At 45.4% G+C, this 24,425-nt stretch overlaps 8 protein-coding genes across 8 annotated transcripts; 5 read left to right on the forward strand and 3 right to left on the reverse strand.

The window, feature by feature from the left end:
* Positions 1–31: 31 nt before the first annotated feature.
* Positions 32–420, forward strand: GGI43DRAFT_389255 (uncharacterized protein). The gene has a single exon (XM_083204168.1). It carries the CDS (start codon positions 186–188, stop codon positions 360–362), a length of 177 nt encoding a protein of 58 aa, XP_083065654.1. The 5' UTR covers positions 32–185; the 3' UTR covers positions 363–420.
* On the forward strand, positions 409–2,238 carry GGI43DRAFT_389256 (2EXR domain-containing protein). The gene is made up of 2 exons (XM_083204169.1): positions 409–510; positions 572–2,238. The coding sequence occupies exon 2, from the start codon at positions 917–919 to the stop codon at positions 2,015–2,017; it is 1,101 nt and encodes a 366-aa protein (XP_083065655.1). The 5' UTR covers positions 409–510; positions 572–916; the 3' UTR covers positions 2,018–2,238.
* Positions 2,239–2,505: 267 nt separating this feature from the next.
* Positions 2,506–4,815, reverse strand: GGI43DRAFT_540 (lipid-binding SYLF domain-containing protein). The gene is made up of 3 exons (XM_083209980.1): positions 4,794–4,815; positions 4,395–4,703; positions 2,506–4,152 (listed from the first exon to the last, which is right to left on the reverse strand). The coding sequence occupies exons 2-3, from the start codon at positions 4,597–4,599 to the stop codon at positions 2,555–2,557; spliced, it is 1,803 nt and encodes a 600-aa protein (XP_083065656.1). The 5' UTR covers positions 4,600–4,703; positions 4,794–4,815; the 3' UTR covers positions 2,506–2,554.
* Positions 4,816–10,087: 5,272 nt separating this feature from the next.
* Positions 10,088–12,773, forward strand: GGI43DRAFT_426895 (glycoside hydrolase family 55 protein; the record flags this gene model as incomplete). Its single annotated transcript, XM_083208739.1, has 6 exons — positions 10,088–10,517; positions 10,574–10,762; positions 10,823–10,911; positions 10,976–11,015; positions 11,076–11,156; positions 11,215–12,773. The coding sequence occupies exons 1-6, from the start codon at positions 10,190–10,192 to the stop codon at positions 12,771–12,773; spliced, it is 2,286 nt and encodes a 761-aa protein (XP_083065657.1). The 5' UTR covers positions 10,088–10,189.
* Positions 12,774–12,977: 204 nt separating this feature from the next.
* On the reverse strand, positions 12,978–14,525 carry GGI43DRAFT_557 (concanavalin A-like lectin/glucanase domain-containing protein). The gene is made up of 2 exons (XM_083210010.1): positions 13,825–14,525; positions 12,978–13,751 (listed from the first exon to the last, which is right to left on the reverse strand). Exons 1-2 carry the CDS (start codon positions 14,106–14,108, stop codon positions 13,100–13,102), a joined length of 936 nt encoding a protein of 311 aa, XP_083065658.1. The 5' UTR covers positions 14,109–14,525; the 3' UTR covers positions 12,978–13,099.
* An 869-nt stretch (positions 14,526–15,394) lies between these two features.
* Positions 15,395–17,043, forward strand: GGI43DRAFT_578 (GTP cyclohydrolase I). The gene is made up of 2 exons (XM_083210042.1): positions 15,395–16,513; positions 16,636–17,043. The coding sequence occupies exon 1, from the start codon at positions 15,488–15,490 to the stop codon at positions 16,454–16,456; it is 969 nt and encodes a 322-aa protein (XP_083065659.1). The 5' UTR covers positions 15,395–15,487; the 3' UTR covers positions 16,457–16,513; positions 16,636–17,043.
* Positions 17,044–17,446: 403 nt separating this feature from the next.
* On the reverse strand, positions 17,447–20,247 carry GGI43DRAFT_389263 (OPT oligopeptide transporter protein-domain-containing protein). The gene is made up of 5 exons (XM_083204170.1): positions 19,900–20,247; positions 19,735–19,791; positions 19,316–19,642; positions 17,881–19,261; positions 17,447–17,826 (listed from the first exon to the last, which is right to left on the reverse strand). Exons 1-5 carry the CDS (start codon positions 20,144–20,146, stop codon positions 17,625–17,627), a joined length of 2,214 nt encoding a protein of 737 aa, XP_083065660.1. The 5' UTR covers positions 20,147–20,247; the 3' UTR covers positions 17,447–17,624.
* A 3,053-nt stretch (positions 20,248–23,300) lies between these two features.
* On the forward strand, positions 23,301–23,806 carry GGI43DRAFT_389266 (uncharacterized protein). Its single transcript, XM_083204171.1, has one exon. It carries the CDS (start codon positions 23,411–23,413, stop codon positions 23,687–23,689), a length of 279 nt encoding a protein of 92 aa, XP_083065661.1. The 5' UTR covers positions 23,301–23,410; the 3' UTR covers positions 23,690–23,806.
* The last annotated feature ends 619 nt before the right edge of the window (positions 23,807–24,425 follow it).

Raw genomic sequence — 24,425 nt, forward strand, 5'->3', positions numbered from 1 at the left:
TTATTTGTTTAATTATTAAACAATTATTAGCCCAGCAGTAAACTAATAAGAATGAATGAGTATTGGGAGTTATAAATTAAAATGCACTTCTACCTAACAACTCTTTTGCGACCAACCATTAGGAAAAAACTTAGTGAAAGTATCGCCATGTGTTACGCTTGTGAATTTTGAAGTCTCAGGAAAACATGCACTTTCAGATGCACTGCTCTGTTAACTCTTTTCTTCTTCTTTCTTCTTCTTCCCTTCTATACTGGAGTGCTTTACCTTCCAAAGATATGTGCAATTTCGCTCCTACCAAAAGTATCCTCTTCGTCAAGTTATTAATACTGTGTAGTATCAGCTACTTTCGCCGTTTTTCTTAAAGGGTTGAAGCGCGCTCCGCCCCCCTGCATCGACAGCATGCAGCGACGCATATCCTACGTCATTCGCCTTTCTTATACTTTGTACTAGTAGTGGTGGTATTACATTCACGTAAGGAATCTTTTCCATGTCTACTATTGCTACTTTAAGGTCTGCCACCGAGTTGTCCGTGCATTAGCCAATAACGGGACTAACAGCGTATTAAAACAAGCCACGTAACGACCGCCAACGAGGGCTGCATATGCCAATAAGCAGATAAGCTAAGAAAAGTACATTTCGACAAGGCGTCGCCATCTAGGCCAGCGCCGTAATGCTGGAAATAGGAGCAGCCAATGAAAGAGTTGTCATAATCGCGGGGCGCGGGATCTAAGGAGGAGGGGTGACAGTACGAGTATGAAGGATTCTGCATCATAATCCAGCCTGCTAGTTAATTGTTTTTTTCTAAATATTTGAGTAGCCGCGCAAGCCAGTTATAGAAGCCAACGCTACTCTTTCTTCACGTCGGCTCGTGTACTGCACTTTTACGCCCGCTCTTTTTCGGACAGCACCAGCTATTATGGAGGCGGCTCTAACCGAGTTCACGCTATTCCCTCGATTACCAGCCGAGCTAAGGATCAAAATATGGGAGTTGGTACCAAGACCTAGCCGTGTGGTTGGCGTTTTACCTCCAGCCTCTAACTGGTATCGTCACTACTATCGCGCAATTGGCTCAAGAGCAAGTTCAGGCGGGGAACATCAAGAGACAGGATCTTGGCAGCGTTACCATTACCGATACATCGTTCAGCCCAAAAAACATGCGATATTTCCTCTGCTTCATGTGAACCGCGAAGCTCGAGATGTTTGGCTGCCACATTTTTTTCAGCCTTCTCGCCATTCTCGCGTATCGGATCTCGACATTCGATTTGACACACCTTTCATCAGCTACGACACCGATATTTTTACTGTCTTTGATGGGTGGCCGTCGAGAGGCATCCCTGCGGATGCCAATCGCTACCCCATGATACTTGGCAACGAGGATGAGCCAATGGATGGCTTTATAGCCCTCGACCGAAGGCGAATAAAAAACGTTGCACTTTGTGAAATCCCAGGAGATATAACATCTTTCACTGGCTCCGTTGCCATCCGTCGATTGCCGAACTTGCAAAGCCTAACAATCCTGGCTCTGGGACCCAACTCGACCTATCGTCCTGCGTCTCTCGCCTCCCAAAGTGACACTGAGGACAGTCTACCAATACTCGAGATGCTAGCAGTTGATATACAACGAGGTAGCTCTGATATATATGAACTTCCTTTAGATCTGGTCCATAAGAGTCCATTTCTCAATGGCTCAAGACTACGGCATGCAATAGCATTATCTCCCAGTATACGCCCACTGTTTCGTTATAAAACATTTATCCTATCCTTGCTGTGGCATGAATTCAGGCAGAACAATGCAGCAGAAGCAATTTCAGCATCCTGGTGGGAATACACAGAGTATTTGTTCGAAGACTGTCGTGAAGACGCACAGTGCCCTTTAATGTTGAGCGGCTGCGGTGTTGAAGGCCATACAAAACGCGAAATGATGGACTGGGAGCCCAATTTTGAGATCAATTATAAACTTCTTTATGCAACAGAGTGGAAAGATGAGCTTAAACGTATTGGGGTCATTAGAACATAAAATATCATATCTGGGCAAGGGGAGTCGGTTTGTGCTGTTGTATCATCATCATAAGTTTTTGCTATAGCTGTCTGTCTTACTAACCTGGCGCCCTACTATTATCGCGAGCTGCAGCGATTTTCTAATAACAACTGTATATTAGCTGCTTATTGCTATTTGGAAAGTAAATAATGATTCTCGCTCACTTATTAATTCTACGAAGCTTCTAAGCATGTGCTCACATTTTATAACATCGATATTTTCCAAACGAGCTCGTGAACGCTCATATGGTGCGACTGCTAGCACAAATGATCCATTTTTTATCATTGACTATCAAAAATATCCCTCTCGAAGTACAACGCCTGTATATAAGACAAAGGCGGAATGAATCCGCCAAACATGAGTGCACCAATAATGCTTATAATCCTTCTAAATATAGTACTGATTGTGAATTGATATAAAATGGCTTCATATTCTCAAAAGTCATTTACAACAATTTTTACCTTCCACAGCATCCCCCCGTAACAAAATATATGTCAATAGCACTTTGATTTTTGTTTAATCCGATTTATATGGGCTGAGGGCGTGGTGGAATCCGTTGCCGTCATCTCGATTGTTGATTTCCAGTGAATGGGAGTCAGAGTCGAATAGTGTGTTTGATAAGTGATCACCGTCTTTGCTAACCGACGTCTTCCTTGGTGAGACGGATGCCGCATCGCTGGTATAATCCGTGCTTCCTTCTGTCTCCCTGGTTGTGAATTCTGAGTGAGGACCTGAAGAGGTTATTTCTTCATGATCCGCCGCTTCTGTTGCTTTGAGATCGACCTCTTCAAACTCAGGTTGGATAGGCCGAGGAAGATTCCTCGGTGGTAGCGGAGGTGGTACGCGCTTAATTGGGACTATAGCATCAACCGGGGGAGCGCTGATTGATTGTGATCGTAAATCTGAAGGAGAAATTATCGCAGCCTCTGACTTTTCATCATCTTCGCTGAAAAATGTAAGGCTATCATCCCTGCCCCAGTCACGGTGGATGCTGTTCTTGCGGCCTTTGGAACTCCAAGGGCTATCATTTACAGCGTTATAGAACTCGTTGGGCTCTTCGTAAAGACTTCGATTTTGAAAGGTGTTGAAAACAGGACTCATGATTGGAGTTATAATTTCATCCGTCTGTGTGCCGGCGTCTGATGACTCGTAATGCGGGTCGTTACCCCATCGGAGCCTTGGGTTTGGAGTTGATGCGTAGCTATCGCGGTTGCTTCTTGTGTCTGCAGTCTCCATGCTGTGTCTATTGTGAAACTTGCCGAAAACCGGGCTTGACGGGCTTGGGTGGTATTCAAACTGGCGGCTAGACGGCCTTGAACGAGTTCCAGCCTCCACAATATCCAGTCCCTCCTTTTGCAGAGCCAAAAAGCCATATGGATCCGGATCATCAGGCTCTGGGATGCCGAACAATTTGTCACTGGGGGCCTCGACGTTCACATCACCCGGTGCTGGCTGCCCCTCAAGCTCCTCCATAAGCTCTTCATCAACGTCTGATCGGCCTTCGGCGGCCTTTAATGTCTCCATTAACATTTTAAGCTCTGGTGGTGGATGCCGGACCTTCCCAGCTAATATGTCAGTAACACCTATCGTCTCTCCATAAAAGCGCGCATTTTCATCAGTGCGCTCAATTATAATCGATCCATCGACTTGGACACCAGCATAAAAACCACGCGACTTGAGATATGTAAAGTTTGGTCTGTTGGCCTCTTTCCATTTACCATCGTTCTCGAGAACTCCGCCCATGCCTACAGGCCCGGCGACTGCGGTAATCTCTCCGCCCACCGTGGCTCGAACTTTGGTAAATGCATCCAGGGCCTTGCGATTGTTAATTACCAAGACGCAATCGTAAATGTCCACTCCAACAAGAAAGCCCAAACCGGCCGTGTGGAGCAGAATGCCAGATGGAGGGGACCACGATCCGTCTTCTTGTTTGGCGACCACCACGCCGGAACCGCCGGCTCCGGACACCCACAATCCGGTGCGCATAACAGTGAATATCGCAAGACCGACACAATTCTCAATCACTTTTTGAGGAATTTTCTTAATAACTCGCTGCTTTCTCTTCGGACCGGCGTCATCGGCTTGGCGTTCCTCTTCTGCGTAGAAGCCATCCTCTGTATTGTGTCATGTTAGCTTTATCTGAAATGATTGAACGAGGTATATGACAATAGTATGCAACTATAAAACGACTAGATTTAAGAAAAAGAAAAGACGAAAAAAAAGGAAAATACTGAGGGAAAGAACGAAGCGGCGTTCACATAGCCCTCTCTCGTGTGTGATTTGTGTCTGTTTAAAATACCAACGAAAGAAAAGATGATGTAAAATCAAAATCGTCAAAAAGAAAGGTCATACGCACTGCAGAATGATCTCAAGATTCTCGCGGCCTTGTCGCTTTCCTTGTCTAATGTCGTTGGCCAAAACGCTTCGCTGCCAATGCGATTAGAGAGCCGGTTTACGGGTGCTCCGAGCTTATCCGCCCAGCCCCAGACCTTGTCAAAGCCCTTTTTGCTTGTGGTCTTGGTCGTATCCCAAGATGGCAGTTTTGACGTCACTTTCTGCATCTTTATCGCTTAGAGATTGGGAATTGGAGAAACAAAGTAAGGTCAGGATAGATGTTGATCCTGAGCTGAAAGACCAGCTGGCGAGAGTTTACGGAGTAGGCAACCTCATGCTCATGTTACAACCAAAGCTATTGCGCAGTGGCGCAGGCGATGTGTCCCGCACTTTATATCATCTAATAGCTCGCACTACCTACCGACTGACTTCCGCTCTTCCCGATTGCCGCCACGGCTGCTGCTGGCGGGTGACGCATTCGACGGATCAATACGGATCAGTCGGTCGACACCCAAAGCAAGGCATGCTTAGACACTTCGAGAATTGTAGGGGTCTGCGCCTCGGTCGAAACTACGCAACAAATTTACAGCTGCTTAGACAACGGCTCTGTAATCACTGATCAGCGCCCTGTCTTATAGCACGTTACGGAGTACTCCGGTACAGTACTCTGTGGTACTAATCCTAATCATCCCATGGCCTGTTCTCTGTCCCCTCTTTTTAACCTACTGTGTCAAAAAAAAACGGACTGCCCTGCTTGCGCTGGTACCTTGGCGATGACGTAGCCAGAGCCTCGCTTTGTAGCAATGTGTAGAAGGTAAAGCGCAGATTGAGTATCCAGCACACAAAAATTGCATTCATACGAAATAACAATTAGCTACAGTCTAAAGTGTGTAAAAGATCGCGCAAGAGGTAGATTTCGGCTGCGTTGTAGGTCTCATCAGATCAGTTTCTTGGAAAATGTAGCCATAGCGTATCTATTAGCGAAAAAGCCACAGGGTAGTATAGGGTGGTCTCTGTATCGTGACTCAGCTTCAAGCAGCGCCGCGATACTAGAGACAGTCACGTATTATTTACTGATTTACTACGGGTGCAATTAATAGAGGTTCAATCTCAACTTGCAGCATCACGGCCTTTTACTGGACAAATAAAAGAGTATATTTGTGTGGATTATGGAAAGATTTATGAAAGTAATGCCCGCAATGGCAATGTAAGTTGTTCTCGGGCTTCCTTCACCAAGCTCGTTGCGAACGGAAAATTGGGCGGATTTAAGAAGAGAGAAAAAAAAAAGGGAGTGGGGGGTTAATTTTTTAGTTTTATTTTTTTTATTATTTCTTATGTATATCCTTTAATTTTTCTCCACGTCGCTGTGCGCCTTTGGGGCATTTTTCAGCCATATAGACTTGATTTAAATCAACACCTGAGTCCATGGGTCATTCAGCTATTCAAGACGGTTAACTGCCCAAATTTGCAATAGAGTTGTAGAAATTAGCGAAGAAAGCGCATAATTCGTCACAATGTAAAGCATGGTGGGTGGGCTTTTGCTCGGCTCAAGGCCACCGCGTTATTACTCAACTATGCATCGTAACTAAAAATCGGCATCAGAGATGATGTCGAATAACGCTCTGAGAGTGGACAGGATTCTTACGACGGCGGTTGCAATACGAATGAGCGAATAATACAAAGGGTATCAGCAAAGACAATCGATATTGACGCCTATATCAAGCCATGATAGCCTAGACACAGCGTTATCTGAGATAGGTCGTCTCGAGCAATCGGGTTTGAGACGTCGTTCTTCGATATTATCGTACTCGCATCTCCCGTCGTGTTGTAGTCAAGCTACGGCTAGATCGCATATAGCTTTACTTTACTCATAGTGCCCTCAACACCAGCCAGTTGGTAAGCCGAATGTGAAGATGTAATCATAATGATAGAAATTGCATGTAGAAACATGAACTCCTTTGTCAATTGACACGTGATAATAATAATACATTACACAAAACCTCTAACGGGTAATCGCTTTTTCCGTGCACAATGCTCGTATCACGGAAAACTCCGTTTTACGTATTAGTAAGCTGCATGCGTTGCAACCAGCGTATGTCTGGTGCTTACATGTACATTTCCCTAAGAAGCCTCCAGCAGGCAGTAGCTGAATTCACTTGTTCTCATACGGTACTCGGTATCCTACGCATCGCTTCTTTAAAGAAGGAGGCCGTACTTGTTTTCATAGGAGCTGCATTAGTTTCTGTTCAAATTAAGAGGTGGTAATGCAGACTTGGAGAATTAAATGAAGCATACCTGCCAAGAGATCAGAGCCGCCGGGATTTACAATTGCTGCCCGATACTCCCCTAAAAATCAGTGGCAGAACACCGCTAGCCCCACCTCTGTTGACTGACTCTAGGCTCGATAAACAGCACTATCAGGAAGCGCAAAGAGCATACGGTGTAGACTTAAGCGTGGTTGAATTCTAGATTTATTCTACTGGCTGCAGTTGGACATTGCAGGGTCTTGTTCATGCAGGCTGTACCTGGATTGTCGCCAAGACGTTGCTGCCGGAACAGCGGCACCCGTTTCCTCGAATATGCCGACGTGCTAGTAGCAGTAATCCGAGTGACGATCCTTACAAGGATTCACACTTGAGCGATCTGGTGTATCTTCGAGTCCAAGCGCTTGCAATAAGCAAAGTCCGAATTTCTGTATAGGGAGTATGGAGTGCAGTAGATATAATCCACAAATGCTCGGAAAGGCGGTCCACTCTTTAAGTCTGAAAAGGGAAGTTACGCATGAATATTACCTCCTCTGTATTTGGCAGGTGAGCGTGCAAAGATGATGCCATGTCATTGACTGATGATAACGCGGGAAGAGGAACCGGGTCTGTCGCTGAGATAGCTGGCCACTAATACCTAGGTACTCTAGCTTGTAAGCCGTCTCATCAGCAACTCATCCAAGGGATCTATATATTATCGCATTGGTGCGATTGTATTATCTTAGCATGGAATACCCTGTACTCGTATCATTCGTAACATGGATTCGGAATGAAGCGCTTCTCTTATGGGATTCGTCTATTTCGCCATCTTAATTGCTACTCGCGCTAAGACAAAGCAGATAGGTAGATACACACATTTATTGGCGGTAAAGCAAAGAGAAGGATAGTGCCATGATGTGATAGAATAGTAATATGCATAGCGCTAGACAGTATAAATCAGCTTCTATATTGGTCTCAGCTCTCCCTTTGTAACCCCTTGTGAAGACAGTTCCTTGTCCTTATTTTTCTAGCCGTAGTAGAACAATTCTCTTTCATTTCCCTCGTTCACACCTTGCAAATCCTGCACATACGAGGCTATTTCCGTGAATCTTCCATGGTTTGAGTGCCTTCAGAGAGAGCAAAAGGCTTTTTAAAGTTATAGCCATAAAAAGTCAATGCCACAAAACACTGATAATGCTACATAGCCTACATACTTTTGTGATTTTACGTCCATGTCACATAGGCTAAATCCTATGCATTAAGCATAAACGATATCTCAGGCTTCTTTGAATATTCCATGTCCTATCCTAGTCACTTGAATTTATGCGATAATGACCCATTGTGCAGGGCTATACGAGAGCACTACGACCAAAAAAGAAAAGAATCAAAACGAGGGAGCAGTATTACAACGTTACGACAAAGGAAAGCGGGATACCCGTTGTTGTATTTTTATAATTACTCTTCTCCTATTTGGTGTTGCACTCTGTAAATCGGAGAATGCGGGTATCATAACTTCATCTCTAGCCACCACGTGCATTCCTGAAAGAGCTAATTAATAAGTAAGGATGCATATTTTCGGACTTACACTATGTGCCTTGATAACATTCATTAGATAGTATTTTTTTTTTTAGCGCTTTGACTAAGATTTTCGACCTTCCTCAACTGACCATGTCGATACTTGGGAGGAAAAATAGGAAATTCGAACAACAATCAATATACTAAGTCCCGAGTCCCCGAATAGACTTTAGAATTGCAATTTAGTGAAATAATAAATTGACATAGTGCTTACCGATCATTTAACCTAAAAAGGCTAGTCGCTACATAAGTAATCGAGAAATGCCGACGGTATTTAGCCAGGCTTTATTTCATCTGGTGTTTACTTAGAGATATAACATGCTCACAGTAGACATAGCAGACTATTAGTAGTAGAACTGGACAGTGAACAGAGACTTATTCTCAATATAGAAACTGTTTCTAACCTCACACCGAAATACATTAATTACCATACTCTTTATTCTTATGTATTCCGAAAAGAAATTCAGCGCAGCTTTATACTGCGAACATGCGCATAAGTGTTATCGTGTTTTGGATGAAAAGTTATTTAGTAGTTGATATGCTTAATAACGGTTGCTACCCGAGTAATTCGAAATACGTACCCAAGAAATGAAATTGAACTATTAAAATCCCATGATACAGCCGAGGAAAAAAAAATAGAAGCTACCTTGAGCTTATCCTCAGAAGAGATTATTATTACTACTATTAGGTAGTTGACGAAGGATTCATGCAGGCAAAAGACAGAGTAGAACGTGAGGTATCCGAGAATAGAATAAAGTATATTACGGAGCAGCGAGATCTTGAATCTAACTCTCCAGCGTTTCATTTGCTAGTTAGCATAAACACTAGCAGACAGGGAATACTATATATGGATACGAAGATTCCTAGTGCCGGAAAATTAGAGAGCATTCATAGTTCCAGCAGCTCGTAACGACACAATTACTCCCCCAAACCGTAGAACAATTGCCTTATTCTAAAAATTTTCCTCTTGGCTGTTGGCCAACACGATTCATAGATTGCAAACTTTTGGCATCGCCTTCCGCCCATTTCCAGGCCGAGGTACTACAGCGCTGTCATGACTGTTTTTAGCTCCGGAAGCTAGAGCGAGGGGTGCAGGAGAACCCCCACTGCTCTAACCCCTTTGTATTATTCTCCCGCTGTTTGTGCTCCTTTTTCGCCTTGTCGTATTTTGTTAGGTTCTCAAGGACAGGAAACAGCATCCTATATTTTGAGTAGCATTGATGGTACGGCTAAAGCTCTATTTTTCACCTTGGCCACCACACCTATTTTTTCCCCTAATGCTATTAGGACTAATATGCAATACTACTACGGCTGTTGCTACCGTACTCTTATTACTTCCTAGTATTATGTTCTCCAACCACCCGCTCTGTTCCGCTAAAATCATGATAGTTACCTGCGGAGCGTCTCCTGCTTGCCCGATACATACTAACTAGCCCTAGCATTAGCAAGAATTCTCACGACAATAGCTTGCCGGATACCCGAAATATGGCACTGATTTTTCCACGGTCGTATTACTGATTGCGCTCCATAATGTTTCGAAGTTTCATTCACACCACTCAAATGTTTTCCGGATCCAGATGACGGCGAGTCTGTTTTACTCTTGTCCCTAGCTGTAATGGGAAGGCGGATGGCTTTCTCGGCCCGATGTTACTTTCTGGTTGGCTTTCTTAGGCATCTGCCAATCGTTCTTTGGCGTCAGCTGGCCCCGGGCGGACAAGCCGTTGCCGATAGCGTGGAGGTGGATACGGAGGGTTTCTCGGTTTGCATAACTTATAGAACTTACCAAAATGGGTAGGAGAAGTAGTATTACTCAGTGCTCAGCGATGTCCGACCAAGGCCACAAGCGGCTTTGTTCTGTCCTGCAATTTAACGTATTATGATGCTGAGAGTAAACAGTATATATAGGGCGATCTGTGCCTAGAATGAAAAAAAAGATCATCCAGACTTGGCGTTCGGGTCGATCTAAACGTTTAGAAGGGCGCTGATCGTTTTTTTGAAAATGAAGGCCTTTTCCTTTTTAGGCTCTTTGGCAGTGTTGCCTTCCCTCTGGGCTCTGCCAACTGAGGGTGTCTCTAGCAAGCTTGAGAGCAGGGCCTCATCGTGGTTCCTGCCCAACATCGACCACACGACGGGAGCTGTGAGAGGTTATGCTCCTGACCTTTATAACAGTGGCGGGTCGCAGAATTTCACCTACCCTGTCTATCAGACAGTAGCATCTGGAGACTCAGCAGGCTTTGTAAACGCCCTGACCTCCAATGGCCCCAGCGGCGGCCTGAGAGACAACTGCTACCTGGCTGCAGAGCCGCGTGTTATCTATCTGCCTCCAGGTTAGTTTAAAAGTGACCCGCTATTACTGAATGATATCCTAAACTGTCTCCCATAGGAACCTATACACTGTCAAGCACTGCGTTCTTTTACACAGACACAGTCATCATTGGTGATGCAGCTAACCCTCCCACTATTAAAGCGGCAGCTGGCTTCAACGGTGACTATCTTATTGTTGCCGGCCAAGCTGATGGCACTGCCCGTCCTTGCGGCGGCTACTTTGGCGAAACCCATTTCTCCATTATGAGTAAGTCTAAGATGCTAAAGCAACAGCCTTATATGCATTGTACTAACGTGCTTCTTTCAGTCAAGAATGTCATCCTGGACACCACGGCTAACTCTGGCAACTCTGGCTTTACTGCCATGAGCTGGGCCCTTGCACAGAACTGTGCTCTGGTATATTAGCCCGCTATGGTTTCTTTGCTTAAGTGGAATCAGTCTCACTGACATGCATTATTAGGTCAATGTCCAGATTAACATGCCCCAAGGGGCTCATACTGGTACGCCCATACAATGATATACAAATATGAAGCCCTGACTAACATATTGTTTGTTTGAAGGTCTATCCGTCGGATCTGGATCTACTATCTCGGTCTCGGATGTCTCATTTAGCTATGGTAACATTGGATTACACTGGAGTGGTAAGTATTCTCTATTCAACCATGAGGCAAAAATTCTGAGCTAACTTTGTTCCACTAGGCTCTCAGCAGGGTCAAATCAAGGGCATGACATTCACGGACTGCACTAACGGTATTGTCATTGATGGCGGTAATACTATCACTATCCTTGCCCCGACTTGTAACACTGTCGGCCGTTGTATCACTTACAACTCTGGAGAACCTTGGGTCGCTGTCATTGACGGAACCAGCATTAACTCTGGTGATTTCTTCACCAGTGCTGTTCAGTACCCCAACTTCATGCTCGAAAATATTTCCAAGGATACAACCAACTCCAACATGGTTACTGTTAGCGGCACAGTCAAGGTTGGCGGCTCTACCAGCCTTGGAACTTATGTCTACGGAAACACCTATGGCGCAAACCCGGTCTATCAGACCAACCCGACTTCTCAGGCAGTAAGCAGGCCTGCAGCGCTTGCCCCCGGCGGCAAATATCCTGTTATCAACGCCCCACAATACGCCACCTCAACTATTGCAGATGTTATCAACCTGAAGGACTCTACTCAAAACGGTGGACACACTCTCCAGGGAGACGGATTCACTGACGACACTGCTGCTCTCCAGGGAGCCATCAACACTGCAGCCAGCGCAGGCAAAATCGCTTACCTGCCATTCGGTATCTACATTGTGACTTCGACTATCACTCTCCCTCCCGGAACTGAGTTGTACGGCGAGGGTTGGTCCACCATCTCTGGATCTGGCAGCGCTTTCTCTAATGAGAGCAACCCAACTCCTGTTGTCCAGATTGGTAGCACCCCTGGCCAGAAGGGTGTCGCCCACGTCCAAGATATTCGTTTCACTGTCAACCAGGCTCTGCCCGGTGCTATTCTTCTCCGAATCAACATGGCCGGTAACAACCCTGGTGATGTCGGTGTCTTCAACTCCCTTAACACCATTGGCGGTACTCGTGATACATCCCTCAGCTGCACCAGTGAAGCAAACTGCCGTGCCGCTTACCTTGGTATTCACCTGGCTGCTGGATCTTCAGCTTACATCGACAACTTCTGGTCTTGGGTTGCTGACCACGCCACCGATGGAAGTGGCAAGGGCATTCGATCGGCCGTTAAGGGTGGCGTTCTCGTTGAGGCTACGGCCGGTACCTGGTTGACAGGTCTTGGATCTGAGCACAACTGGCTCTTCCAACTTGGTTTCCACAATGCTGCCAACGTTCTCATCACCCTTTTCCAGAGTGAAACTAACTATAACCAAGGCAACAACGCTGTTGTTCTCCCTGGACAGCCCTTCACTGCTACTGCCTCGGACCCCAACTTCTCGTGGTGCAGTGGCAGCAACTCCACTTGCCGTATGGGCCTTGCCCAGTGGTATACCGGTAGCAACAGCAACATCTTCCACTATGGAGCTGGTAGCTGGAACTTCCAAAGCTTGACGGGAGTTACTCAGGCACTCATGAACTATATTCAAACTACGATCACCGGTGCCCATCTCTTTGGATACACCAGTGGACCTCAAACTGGATTCACAATGAGACTGCCTGACGGCAATCAGTTTGGCAATGGTGGAACTGACGGGTTTGGCGGATCTTGGGGAACTTTGATTGCGGGCATTAACAGCCAGACCTAAATAGTTGCCAGTATAGCTAGCACATTTTGTATATAAGACGACATAACGTATTTAGAGAGAAAGAATTGAAAACTAGTCAAAATCTAATTAATCAAATGTGTCTCTGATTATGCTCCAGAGGCGCTCGTAACTCAAATGTTGTTAGATCGTTTGAAGTATCATGAAACTATACATGTCATATACTTTATTAAGTTAGAGATATACTGCGACAAATGTTTCGTTAATTTTTTTTTTCTTAAATAGCTTAGTGCTGGAATGAAGAGCAATCATAAATTATGAATCTATACCATCTGGCTAGTAGAAGAGTGTATTGCCACAAGAGTTATCTAGTAAGTGTTCCCCGCAGATACAGAAGGATGATGCCAATCTTGCTCAAAGCGGGCCCAGCCTCCATATTCTGGTTCACTAACAATAGAGAGGTTGTAAATAACCATGTCATAATACCCATCTCGGGGCACTTTGCCACCACAGACATTCCCACCTACAGCTACGTTCAATAATATGCTCATATCTCGAAGTGGGCGAGTCCCGCTTGGAACTTCGCCCTTCATTACAGGCCTTCCATCAATGTACCAGATCATTCTTCCCTGACCAGGTACGCCGTTGGGCTGCTCCCAAGCAAAATCATATCGCACAGGACGAGTGTGCATGTCGGGAATACGAGTACCCAGAACTCGGTGCTTCTGTGGTTCGTGATGAAACCCCCAGTGTAAACAAGAGTGATTTTCATGATCTCCGTTCCAGGTTTCTGCAATGTCAATCTCGCCATCAGTGGGCCAAGAGAAAGGTTCTTGAGGCAGAAGCCAGAAAGCGGGCCAAATACCCTCAGCGCATGGAGATAGTATCGTGGCGGTTAAAACACCTTTGTCACGAGCCAGAGTCTGTCTGCTGACCAGACGAGCTGAGGTATATCGTTGCTCTGGTGAAGGGGCAGAACTGTTTGCCAGAGCTCGGACGACGAGTAGACCTTCGGGGGTACTATATAAAATCACAATTAGAACAGCCTTGCTACGCACCTCACATTCAACTGCTGCTGTTGACTCCAACCTACTGAAAAGCATTTTGTGGTTCTGCAGTATAAAATTGCAGCTCTTGATTCCCCCACCCATCTGGCCCATTGCCTAGCTTTGCATCCCACTCAAGATTGATCGGAACATTAGGAAAGAACTGAGGCTTCCAGTGTACCTCGCCGCGAAATGGCGGTACGGCTGGAGGGTGAGGCGGAATAGCTGGCGGGTGAGGCGGCACAGGTGGTGGCTGCGACGCTTTTCCTGGCTCAGCGACCAGATGGTTCAGTTCTTGTTTGAAACGGTTCAAGTGATCTTTCCACGGCATGTTGACCTAGTGTGATGCGGGTACGAACTGGTAGGGAATACAGCGCACTAGATCGTTTGAGACCGTTTTGCGAGCCTTAAGCGTGAAGGAATTATATCAGCTAAATGGATGCTCTTTCAGTGACGTATGGCGAGACCTGGCCTCGTATAACGACTGGGCATAACGTCACCTGACCGCTGACTGCATTTCATTCGGGGCATTTGTAAATTAACGCCACACTGGCTTGCTTTGGGGCGTAATATTGAATTCATTGAGCTGGTCTGTAGAATATTTGGCAGCATGGCTAACTAAGGGAGATATGCTAATTGAAGAGATGATAGTACTCAGATACCTAATATATTACGATAAAGTATCAACAAGCTGAAATCGTTGAGTCGTTTTACACTTCGTCGAGAACAATGGCCAGTTCTTGTCGCATCGCTTGGGGTACCAGTTCTTAATACACCCAAGCCGAGGTTGATGGGCCAGCTGTGCCCCGTGCCTGCATACCGCCTCCCTATCGGGTCCTGCTCTTAGTGAGAGATGTGTAGCAGTCGCTAAGACATACTAGTAGTAGTATCACAATTTAATGCTTCCACTAATAGCATGTCGCGCAAAACAGCACGCCCTAAAAGTCAACAGCTGTGGTGGGGGCCGCAGGGCGAGTTTTAGACACCTGTGGCAAGGACTTCAAGGTGCATGTGCCAGGCAAAATCTGGAGCGCTGCGGACGCTATGGAGTTGGAGGGTTACATGCATGTAGTCTGGAACTGGCGACATGAGTGGTTTAGAATACAGTAAAACATATAATACGTAAGTAAAGTATGTTAAAGACTTTTTAGGCAATCATCCTGTATTACTTCAAGCATGTGAGAAGTTTTGAATCATTTTGTTGGCTACGATTGTCTTGCTGTGGCGCTTTGCGCATGCGTGCCCAGCGGCTGGTACAGTGCGATGTATGGAGACCATTTCCATGAAGAGGCGAATATCTATTGGCACCCCAAGTTGACCATCTAATAACCCATGGTTTGCTGAAAAAAAAAAAAAAAAAAAAAAAAAAAATTCATGGAATGAAAAGATTGAAAAGAGGCCAAGAGAAAGGAAAAGACGATGGCGGAAATTTGGTAATGAAAAGAGAGCGGCAGAAAAAATTATAGCGTAGGAAGCGACGGTACACTTTTCTAGAAGCAACCGTTGACACTAGGCTAACTAATGTCGGCCAGGTAAGCGGGTAATATTGCGCGCATGGATTAGTCTGACGCATCCTTCTAACAAGTTTTCCGGCTCGCTTCATTTGCGCCATCAACACCACTCGTTGAGTTATTTGTCGCCGGAAAGCTTGGAAAGGTCCCATTATCAAGCACAGGATACTGGAGTTGTGAAGCCCATCATCTTTGCCCAATGGCCCCTCAGTCCCCGACCGATGCCCGAGATTCGCCCGGCTCGTCCGCGAGCGGCGAAAAGAAACGCAGAGGCAACGATGGCTCTACCGGCAAGAAGCGCGGATACAGCGAAAGCGCCGCGCTCGCGAACGGATCCAGCAGCCATGTCGTGCGACGTTCAAGTATAAGCAAACCTGGACGTGATCAGCGCGACGAGCCCATACTCAAGCATCATAAGAAGCGGAAGCGCCGTCAGGTCGCCGAAGACCGACCAAAAGACAATGGAGACCAAATCCAAGCCTCATCCGAAGCAACAACATCCTTATCGCGACAAGAGAGCCCTGTCATAGACTTCGATGGCCTCAGCCGACCGAGTATAGGTACACGCCAGCGACTAGAAGAAAGCGAAGAAGACAGAGCCGCTCGACTTGAGCGTATGAAAGGAGCCGTCAAAACGCTGCTTGAATGTGTCGGAGAAGACCCGACTCGAGAGGGCCTCTTGGCCACGCCCGAACGATATGCTAAAGCCATGCTGTTTTTTACTCAGGGCTATGAACAAAACGTATTCGACATCGTCAATGGCGCGATCTTCCAAGAAGGCCACAACGAGATGGTTATAGTAAAAAACATCGAAGCTTTTGCTCTTTGTGAGCATCACTTAGTGCCTTTTACAGGCAAGATACACATTGGATACATTCCAAATAATGCCGTTATTGGTATTTCTAAGCTTCCACGGATCGCCGATATGTTTTCTCGCCGGCTGCAGATTCAGGAGCGTCTTACTAAAGAGATAGCCAATGCTATTTTCGACATCCTGCAGCCTCAAGGAGTGGCTGTAGTTATGGAGTCCAGTCACCTATGCATGGTTATGCGCGGGGTGCAGAAGACGAGCAGTACTACCATTACGAGCTGTATGTTGGGCTGCTTTGAACGCAGAGAAAAGACTCGAAATGAGTTTCTCAGCTTGATTAATGTTAACCGCCTCTGAGGCGTAATTCTTTTCGCTTCCAGTCCTATATTCAACATTCTGCCACTGGCTTTAACGGTGAGCTTCCCCCCTCACACGTCTTTAAGGGCAAATGATACTCTTGCATCAGCCTGTTTGCAGCCATGTCCTGCATTCCACCGTTCTTATTTTCTAGCAAATTACTTGACCTGGCTGAAAAGCATGGCATTATAATGTATGCCAAATTGAAATCGCTTTAGTAACACACTGATAAATACTGAATCCACTTTTGCCATGTTCTATATCATCAGCAAATATGTTTCTCCTACTGCTTACGCAGAATTATGAGCCTCGTTTTCCGACGTCTTTGGATTTGGAGCATAACTTTACGCTTACGTGGCCTACTCGCTTGAACTATCTTTAAACATACTTTCCTTGTTCTTTTTGGAATATTTTGATCTTATGTTCAATACTTTATATAGGCTCGGTATTGCATCTGTCTTTAACATCTATCAAAGGCTTATATGGCTGACTAAGCCCACCACCGAAAGGTTGGCCGTAACCCTCGTCGTAGAGTTTTCTTAGCTGTATTTTCTGGGCATAGAATTTGCTTATCACTTGCTTATATCTAAATGTGATTGGCTGAATCAATCCAATTTACTTAGCTGAGCCTTGTCGTATTCTAATAACTGACATATGTACGCGTAAAAGATGACCATGCTGAACCGACTTCTACCGCGCATATGAAAGGATGATTCTTCTGATACGTTCTTCTGATACGTTACGGATATTATGTCAATATCGTAGCCGATATGGTAAGATATCAGAGTCTTAAATCACACTAGGCCGTGGAAAGCTCTAAGGGAGGACGAATTGCTAGTGCGTTCATCAAGGAAGCAGTGTATTTCTATTGCAGATGATCTCAGCTGCCCTTGTTCATCCTCTTTTCAACTCCGTTAATATAGAGGCTCCTACAGCACCTTTTTTATGAATAACATAGCGGAATACTTTATCCTTTAGCTGTTCCATCCTCTCTTTATCAAGCTGTATTGGGTATCAGTGAGATGAGTTATTTACTTGTCACCGGCAAAAGTTGCGATACGAACAGAACATGTACACATTATAGCATTAGTATTGAAAGTTTTTGTGTGATGGCAACAGTGTGCCTCAACTACCTTCAGCAACAGAAACATCCCCATGGACCTGCTAATTACCAGTCCTCTCCTGGCAACGCGATCATACTGCCCTTCTTTGTACCATCGACTCCTCCCAATGTCAAAGCAGCATTAACGACACCTCCCAGACCCTCTCCTGCAACGAGGCCGGCAGCAACGGAGAATGCATAAGTCTCGAAGCCTTTTGGGAAATATTTCCGCCACCACCACGAGGTGATACTGCCGAATAAGATAGCGCTGAGAATAGGTTAGTATGTCTCTTCAAGTAGTAATTATCAGGATAGGACGAACTTAGCATATCCACTATCAATTCCCAAGACCCACGCGACGCCAATTGACATCCAGTTCGGTAAGTAGCTGCGATACTTCTCTCTAGGGCCGACAAGGTAGAAGTTTTTGAGAACCGCTTGGATGGCGCAGACAACACCGCAAACGATGGCAAAAATCCCTGAAGACAATGGAATTGGAAGCTTTGGAAGAGTTACAGCCTCGGCGACTGCCTGCCAGGCAACAACTGATGGGGCTGAAAAGGGACATTGCTCAATCGTTTGATCGCGGATGCAGGGGTATGCAGACATAAACAGGACAAAAATACCAGGGGCGAGGAAGATGGAGACTAAGGCGCCAGCAGCTTGAGCATAAAACTGAAGTTTAGGTGGCGTTCGAAGAAGAAATCCAACTCGAAAATCGCTTACCAAGTTGGTAGCGACATCGGCTGTGCCCGAAGCAATGTTGCCTGCAATAAGGTTGATTCGTTGAGCGTCGTGAATTGGGTAATGACCCTTTGTAATACCGCCAAAGACAAGCTGAGACGCCTTGGAGGAGGCAGTAAGCGGCGCGGTATCGGTAACGGCGCCTCCGTAAATACTGAGAAATGCAAATACCAGACCCAGAATGCAGGCAAGGATAGCCAAGCCTGCGTTCATGTGAAACTGCAGTTCGCAGACGAGGCATGCAACAACCACAAAAGTGATCGTGCCAGTTAACCAGACCCAGATGGGCACTTGGTCCTCTGGAGGCGCAAAATCTTCCAAGAGGGTTGATTCTTCATTTGCCTTTGCTGCTTGCTTCTGCAGAAAAGCATTGTTCTTGCCTCGAGATTGCAACGCGCCATTGATCGAACCAGCAAAGGTGCGGAGAGCATACTTGACGCCATCATAAATGACACGAATGTGGATGAGAAACTCAACCAAGCTGTACACGATAAGCACCATAACACCGGGCCATAGCATCCAATATCGAGGTGAAGGGGTCCAACCGGGGGTGCCGATTCCGCTCATGCTGTTGAAATTTACCAGGCCTTCCCACTTTCCTTCTCCAATGGGCTTGCCCACGCATTCACCGTAATGAACAAGCAGAGGTCCAATCAGACCCCAGGCGACAACAGTACCTAGCCACCAAGAGACAGCAGCATTGAGACCAACAAGGATACCGGAGCCAAAGAAAGCGGGCGTCAGCTGAATGTACCAACCCCAGTTCTCGATATTGAGTGCCCCATTCTTGTATCCGCTCCAGATATAAAACCAAGTGAATATATGCCAATTATGTAATATGCCGTCTGCATATTGGGATACCACAATATGGGTAAAGGCACCCAAGAAGGTGTATCCCAATGCCTTGACTTTACGTATAGCATCGGTGGCGCCACCGCTAACGGCATGCATAGATCGGACTATTGGAGAATAAGTTATGTTTTCGTACTCTTCACTCTAAAGTAAGAACTTACTGCAAATAGCAGTCGCTGTAGGTGTAGGGAATATCAGGTTTAATTCCCGCGCAACGTTTATGATAAAGAACTTTCGAAGGGGTACCGCGGCGAAGAGGCCGAAGAACGCACATACGAGAGTAATGGTGAGGATGCGGCCGAAATCGTCTTTGGGATTATCAGACAACAGGCTAAGGCGATACATTGCAGGTAAACCAGCAACAAAAAGACCGGCCATGCCACCAGCGCCTGTTGCAGAAGCTTGGATAATTGAGTTCTCTTGGGGGCCGAAGCGGGTTCCGATACCAGGGACGCCAGGGAGGGCTTTAGTCAGGAGAATGATGAAGCCTGCAATGAGTTGATTAGCTTAAAGCTCAAAGGAGGTGCTCTGGCCATGACGGTAGAGCACAGAGCGCACAAAGAATTCGTGTATGACTTACCATAGCCGAAAATAGCACCAAACATGGTAGCAGGAAATGTGAACCCAGTCTTGAGACCTATTGAGATTGACTGTTAGGCATAGATCCTTTCCAGGGGCTGATAAATTCATGTTCTAGAGAGCCAAGGAAGATTATTAATAGCTATAGAGTAATTTTCTTGCTTACCCAAATATACATTTGAAGCATTGACAAGGGAGCCCAAAACGATACCGGTGAGGACCGCTCGAACGGTCAATGGATTAGGCTCAGGTTCAACCCCTTTGGGGGTAGGAAAGCTTGTGAACAGGTCTGTGATAGCTTCATCTTCTGAGTCTTCTTCTTCGGGCTTGAGAACGACCTCTACAGACACTCGCTTCTCCCGGACGCCGCCTTCGTCGCCCAAATACTCGGGTTTCTCAGTAGGCGCACCCATAGTGGCAGCCTTTTTCTTGCACCTCTTTGTACTTTGGTGTTATACAGAGCTGAGACAAGAACCAAATTTGTCGGTGTCAAGGAGACTGCCTCGGTGTATCATCCAAGATAATCTATGAACATGAAATTTGAGGCCTCGCTGTAGTATTTAATATGGTTGATGCAAAGCTACCGGAAGGTAACATTTGAGACTAACGCATGCCAAGACTATAAACACCGTTCCCAGGATCATCTACAGGCGCTGGTAGGTTGAAAGTGTACGGTGACCGAAAAAAAGCTTAACTATCATCCTTCAGGAAGGCACCTTTGTTTAGTTAACAACCGTTTGGTATTGTGGATAGGAACTTTTTTCGGGTGTTGGTTGCTAGAATATTAGACAAATGCGGGAAACGCCCCATCAAGAACAACATGCCTAACCAAGAAAGCGATATCTCCGCATGCCTTGCTGGAGGGCGCACAATAACCACCAACCGATCTTGAGTGTAGATAATCGGAAAGAATATATTTCATACCGCGCTGCAGCTAGAACCTATGAATGCGAACTAAGGACGCCGTTTGCCTTCACATAGTCTCCCAAGAACATAAGTTCCTTCGAAGAATAGCACTAATCTCTGAATCATGAAATCCAAGGTGGAACCTGCGCACCTCCACGATATTACTTGAGGCGCGGCAAAATAAGTCGCCTCCATATTGTCGCTTATCCGGTAAGTTGCCAGATTAGGCCCTAGTCAGATAGTGCGTATAGTAAAATTAAACACTGTGAATGAAACTAGCCTGCTATGAAGCATGGGGCGGTAACTCGTGTTATCATCTGAACCATTAGCTCTGTTGCTTATTTGCTTTCTTTTCTTTTTTTGCTATAGTCACAAAATTCCAGATACACGGAGCTACTGCTGGACATATCTACTCTATTCCCTTGAAATATTAGACTATGGATTCTGAAAAAAATCCCTCCACTATTCACTACAATGAGCCAAGAGGTTGCCAAGAATAGTTAGGGAACTACTTTGTCAAGAAAGACCCACAGTCCAGCTTTTGTCGGAAATGTAGTATTCGGGCGCGAATTAATACATAGAGCTGGTAAATTTAGCATTTTATCGTGTTACATTAGTGCATGATCTTTTTTACCTACTGCGTGGACTGAGACGACCAATGGCTTGTATATGCTATGACCGATATGAACTTGAGATATTTTGAAACGTGTTACATGTCAGTGACAAATGAATTTTGGATGGGCGGGAGTTGAGCGCGCTGATCAATCCCGGTGTGCTGCAAATTCCAGCAGTTTCATCGCTCACTGCACCGGAAATACGTTTAATACGGGCGTGTTTTCCTGAGGCTCTGGTGGTAAGAGCTATTGAATGATATAAGTGGATATTAGAACAATTTTATACTTACAGATACCATTTACAATATTTTACGTACTACTAATCCACGCCACTTTAATTCCACGGGCTCTCCCATGTAGGCCCAGATACGGCCACGAGATATCAATCACACAGTATTAAAAACAAGGTCCCGTTTTAACCTTACTCTGGTATGTTTCTTAAAGCAAATAAGGATAGATAAGCTAACCCCAAGTTAGAAAAGCGGCCGAGTCGCTTGCCCCTGCCCTTAGTCAACGCCACACCACCAAGGAACCTTTGGATCTCTTGGCTCGCTGTTTACAGTGGCAGGGTGGTCATGAAATTGGAACCTTTGTAAATGCAAGACAACACGAGAAAGTCATAAGCACGCTCTACTGCGGATGCTGGTGCCAGAAGCGAAAGCTGCCTAAACACTCGGCAACGTTATCTTTTATATGGCTGAATTATGGAGCCTGTCCCTTCCACACACACTCCAGATGTTGTAGGGGAGGCAGAGTAAGGCGTAGTAAAGCATCGCCTATAATATTACTGATTACTACTTCAGGTTCAGAAATTGAGAACTCGTTAATATCGGCGAAGAGCAAAGACACAGTCGTGGTGAGGGGCTGCATCTCCCCGGAGAACTCAGTGCGTGAGCTGGTCTTGGCTGCTGCGCCAAGCTGTGCCAGGCCAAGCCAAGCTTAGCTTCCAAATATCTGAGCGGAGCGTCTTGGCGCTTTATCTTTTCAGTTTAACTGCCTTGATGGCTAGTATCTATCACACTCAATGTACATATCATGGACGTTTAGAGTAATAGCCGCCACTAGAACCTTGTATATCAATCTCGTGATGACGCTAGAGATTGATGGCCGGGGTAAGCTGCGTGATAGTGCATGATGCACCTACCTAGATGCGTAAGGGTAATAGTATCGGGATCGTGAAAAACGCGAATGGAGCAGCCACACAGGTGAATGCCCGGTGTATCCCCATACGGACATCTGATGGTAGGATTAGTCTAATTAAATGTCTGACCCCTTTCTCAGGGCGCATGCTCAGTCACCCATCCTGCTATTACGCTACAAATTCTCTTAGGGCGCGCAGCACAGTCAACCATTTGTTTCTTGTTTGCATAATGAATCAAGAGGAAACATGTGGCCCTGTTTGTTAGCATTTCGTGATGTATGGCTGACATTTGAAGCAACCGATATCCTGGTGTGCTCACTTCCGTATTCTAGGCGTCTATAAACGCTGTAGGGCCCATGTTTGGTATGTGAACATGAGCTGCGACCAAAAATGCCAGTAGAGTGAGATTTGGCAGAAGGTCTAGCAGCAGAATCTAAGTAACTAGCAATATCAAATATCTAAAAAGTACAATTGGAAAATTCTACGTTCCGGATGTGATAAAAGAATAGGGTAACAAGCCTTGGTAATTTTCGTCTTGGCAAATATAGGGAATAGTATCGTACATAAAGCTAGATGAACAAGTATGTCTGACACATGAGTTTCATAGCTAGGTAAGAAGGCATTAGAGGCTGCTGAGGATGGTGTACAGTCAGCACAGAGCGGATTTAAAAATTTTGGCCGTTTACTATTATAGAACTGTGACGTGGTTTAGGACATACGAATTCTTACAACGATATCTCGCGTATCTAATTGAATGGGTATCCTTGTAACTCAACTTGGAAGAACTTTGCGTGAGTTTATCGGAACAATGTCCGACAAGTCATTGATACTGTACATGAATATTACGTTCTAATAAGTGAGGAGTCTGTGTTTGGAGCATCGTCACAATATTTTACCAAGTCCAGATTAGGCATAGTGATTCATTTGATTCAATTCGGTTTAAAATCTTTGCAAGCGGATGTGTTCAGAGACCTAGAGAATCCTTCACTTATGAACCAAGCTATTTCGTATAGCTTATGATTATCCCATCACTCTTCTCATGGATATTTCCCATAATTTCCATATCCTCCCTTTGGTGCCGGGTAGTTTTTATAGTCCCCATATCCTCCCTTTGGCGGCGGATAGTCACCATAGCTACCGTAGCCACCGTAATCGCCATATCCTGGATCAGCTTCTGGTGCAGCGTTGGGAGCGGCTTCGGCGACGGGGCTAGCCAGAGTCGAGGAGATTGCCGCAAGCAGAGTGACCCAAAGCAATTTCATGATGAAGATTTTGGTAGGGTATTAGACTTATAAGGCTTTGGTGCTGAGTATGTGCTATTGTAGGTTTTTATTCTCGATCTTGAGATGCTATTCAATTTGGAGAGCGGAAGCGGCTCATTTTTAAACATTTTTAAACATAAAATAAGCGAGCAGTATGATCGTCAGATTAGATCATATTTAGTCATATGATGTTAGCCAAATGATTCTTTATTCTTTACTTTAAAGTATAATTGAAACTATTCACATATGACGCCCTGTCGATATGTCTTGAGGAGGTAAGTTAAACTTTACTGAAGTAAATCGTGCATTTCAGATCGTAACTAAACGATTGGAATAACGCCACGACTCCTAAGTGCCTGCGACTACAGAAATATATAATAAGAAGCTAGCAATGAGAACGAACCGGCTCGAACTAACTGCTTCGTGGTACGCAGCACATGTGAGAAAAAATAGTGAGCAATGCAAAATCAGTAGCAGCTTCACTATGGAGAATTTAAAAGACAATACAACCTCGTGACAATTTATGTCGTCATAGGATGTTACTATTGTAGTCTATACTTGGAATGTGGATTAACTAGACGCGCACTAGAGGGGGATGCCTCCGCATACGAGGCGCCTCAAAAGTCGACGGAAGAGCCGGTATTATGACTATCGTCGCTTGTAGCTCGCGAAAACGATGGTCTCGTTCGGATTAAGACTAATTATACAAGGATCTGGCTATAAATTAACCTTATAAAGAATTTTATTGGTCTCAATAATGCAAAACTAA

This window comes from Trichoderma evansii (genome assembly GCF_050947405.1).
Source record: "Trichoderma evansii strain SZMC 28006 chromosome Unknown GGI43scaffold_1, whole genome shotgun sequence".
Classification (NCBI taxonomy): Eukaryota; Fungi; Ascomycota; class Sordariomycetes; order Hypocreales; family Hypocreaceae; genus Trichoderma; species Trichoderma evansii.

What these genes read in the sequence shown, in the direction of transcription:
- GGI43DRAFT_389255 (XM_083204168.1), top strand. Translation starts at nt 186, where the DNA reads ATGCACTTTCAGATGCACTGCTCTGTTAACTCTTTTCTTCTTCTTTCT.
- GGI43DRAFT_389256 (XM_083204169.1), top strand. Translation starts at nt 917, where the DNA reads ATGGAGGCGGCTCTAACCGAGTTCACGCTATTCCCTCGATTACCAGCC.
- GGI43DRAFT_540 (XM_083209980.1), bottom strand. Translation starts at nt 4,599, where the DNA reads ATGCAGAAAGTGACGTCAAAACTGCCATCTTGGGATACGACCAAGACC. An exon ending in AATCTTGAGATCATTCTGCA is followed by an intron (nt 4,153 to 4,394) that starts GTGCGTATGACC and finishes GACACAATACAG; the next exon opens with AGGATGGCTTCTACGCAGAA.
- GGI43DRAFT_557 (XM_083210010.1), bottom strand. Translation starts at nt 14,108, where the DNA reads ATGCCGTGGAAAGATCACTTGAACCGTTTCAAACAAGAACTGAACCAT. An exon ending in GAACCACAAAATGCTTTTCA is followed by an intron (nt 13,752 to 13,824) that starts GTAGGTTGGAGT and finishes GATTTTATATAG; the next exon opens with TACCCCCGAAGGTCTACTCG.
- GGI43DRAFT_578 (XM_083210042.1), top strand. Translation starts at nt 15,488, where the DNA reads ATGGCCCCTCAGTCCCCGACCGATGCCCGAGATTCGCCCGGCTCGTCC.
- GGI43DRAFT_389263 (XM_083204170.1), bottom strand. Translation starts at nt 20,146, where the DNA reads ATGGGTGCGCCTACTGAGAAACCCGAGTATTTGGGCGACGAAGGCGGC. An exon ending in TGCTTCAAATGTATATTTGG is followed by an intron (nt 19,792 to 19,899) that starts GTAAGCAAGAAA and finishes CAATCTCAATAG; the next exon opens with GTCTCAAGACTGGGTTCACA. An exon ending in ATTGATAGTGGATATGCTAA is followed by an intron (nt 17,827 to 17,880) that starts GTTCGTCCTATC and finishes ACCTATTCTCAG; the next exon opens with CGCTATCTTATTCGGCAGTA.
- GGI43DRAFT_389266 (XM_083204171.1), top strand. Translation starts at nt 23,411, where the DNA reads ATGATTATCCCATCACTCTTCTCATGGATATTTCCCATAATTTCCATA.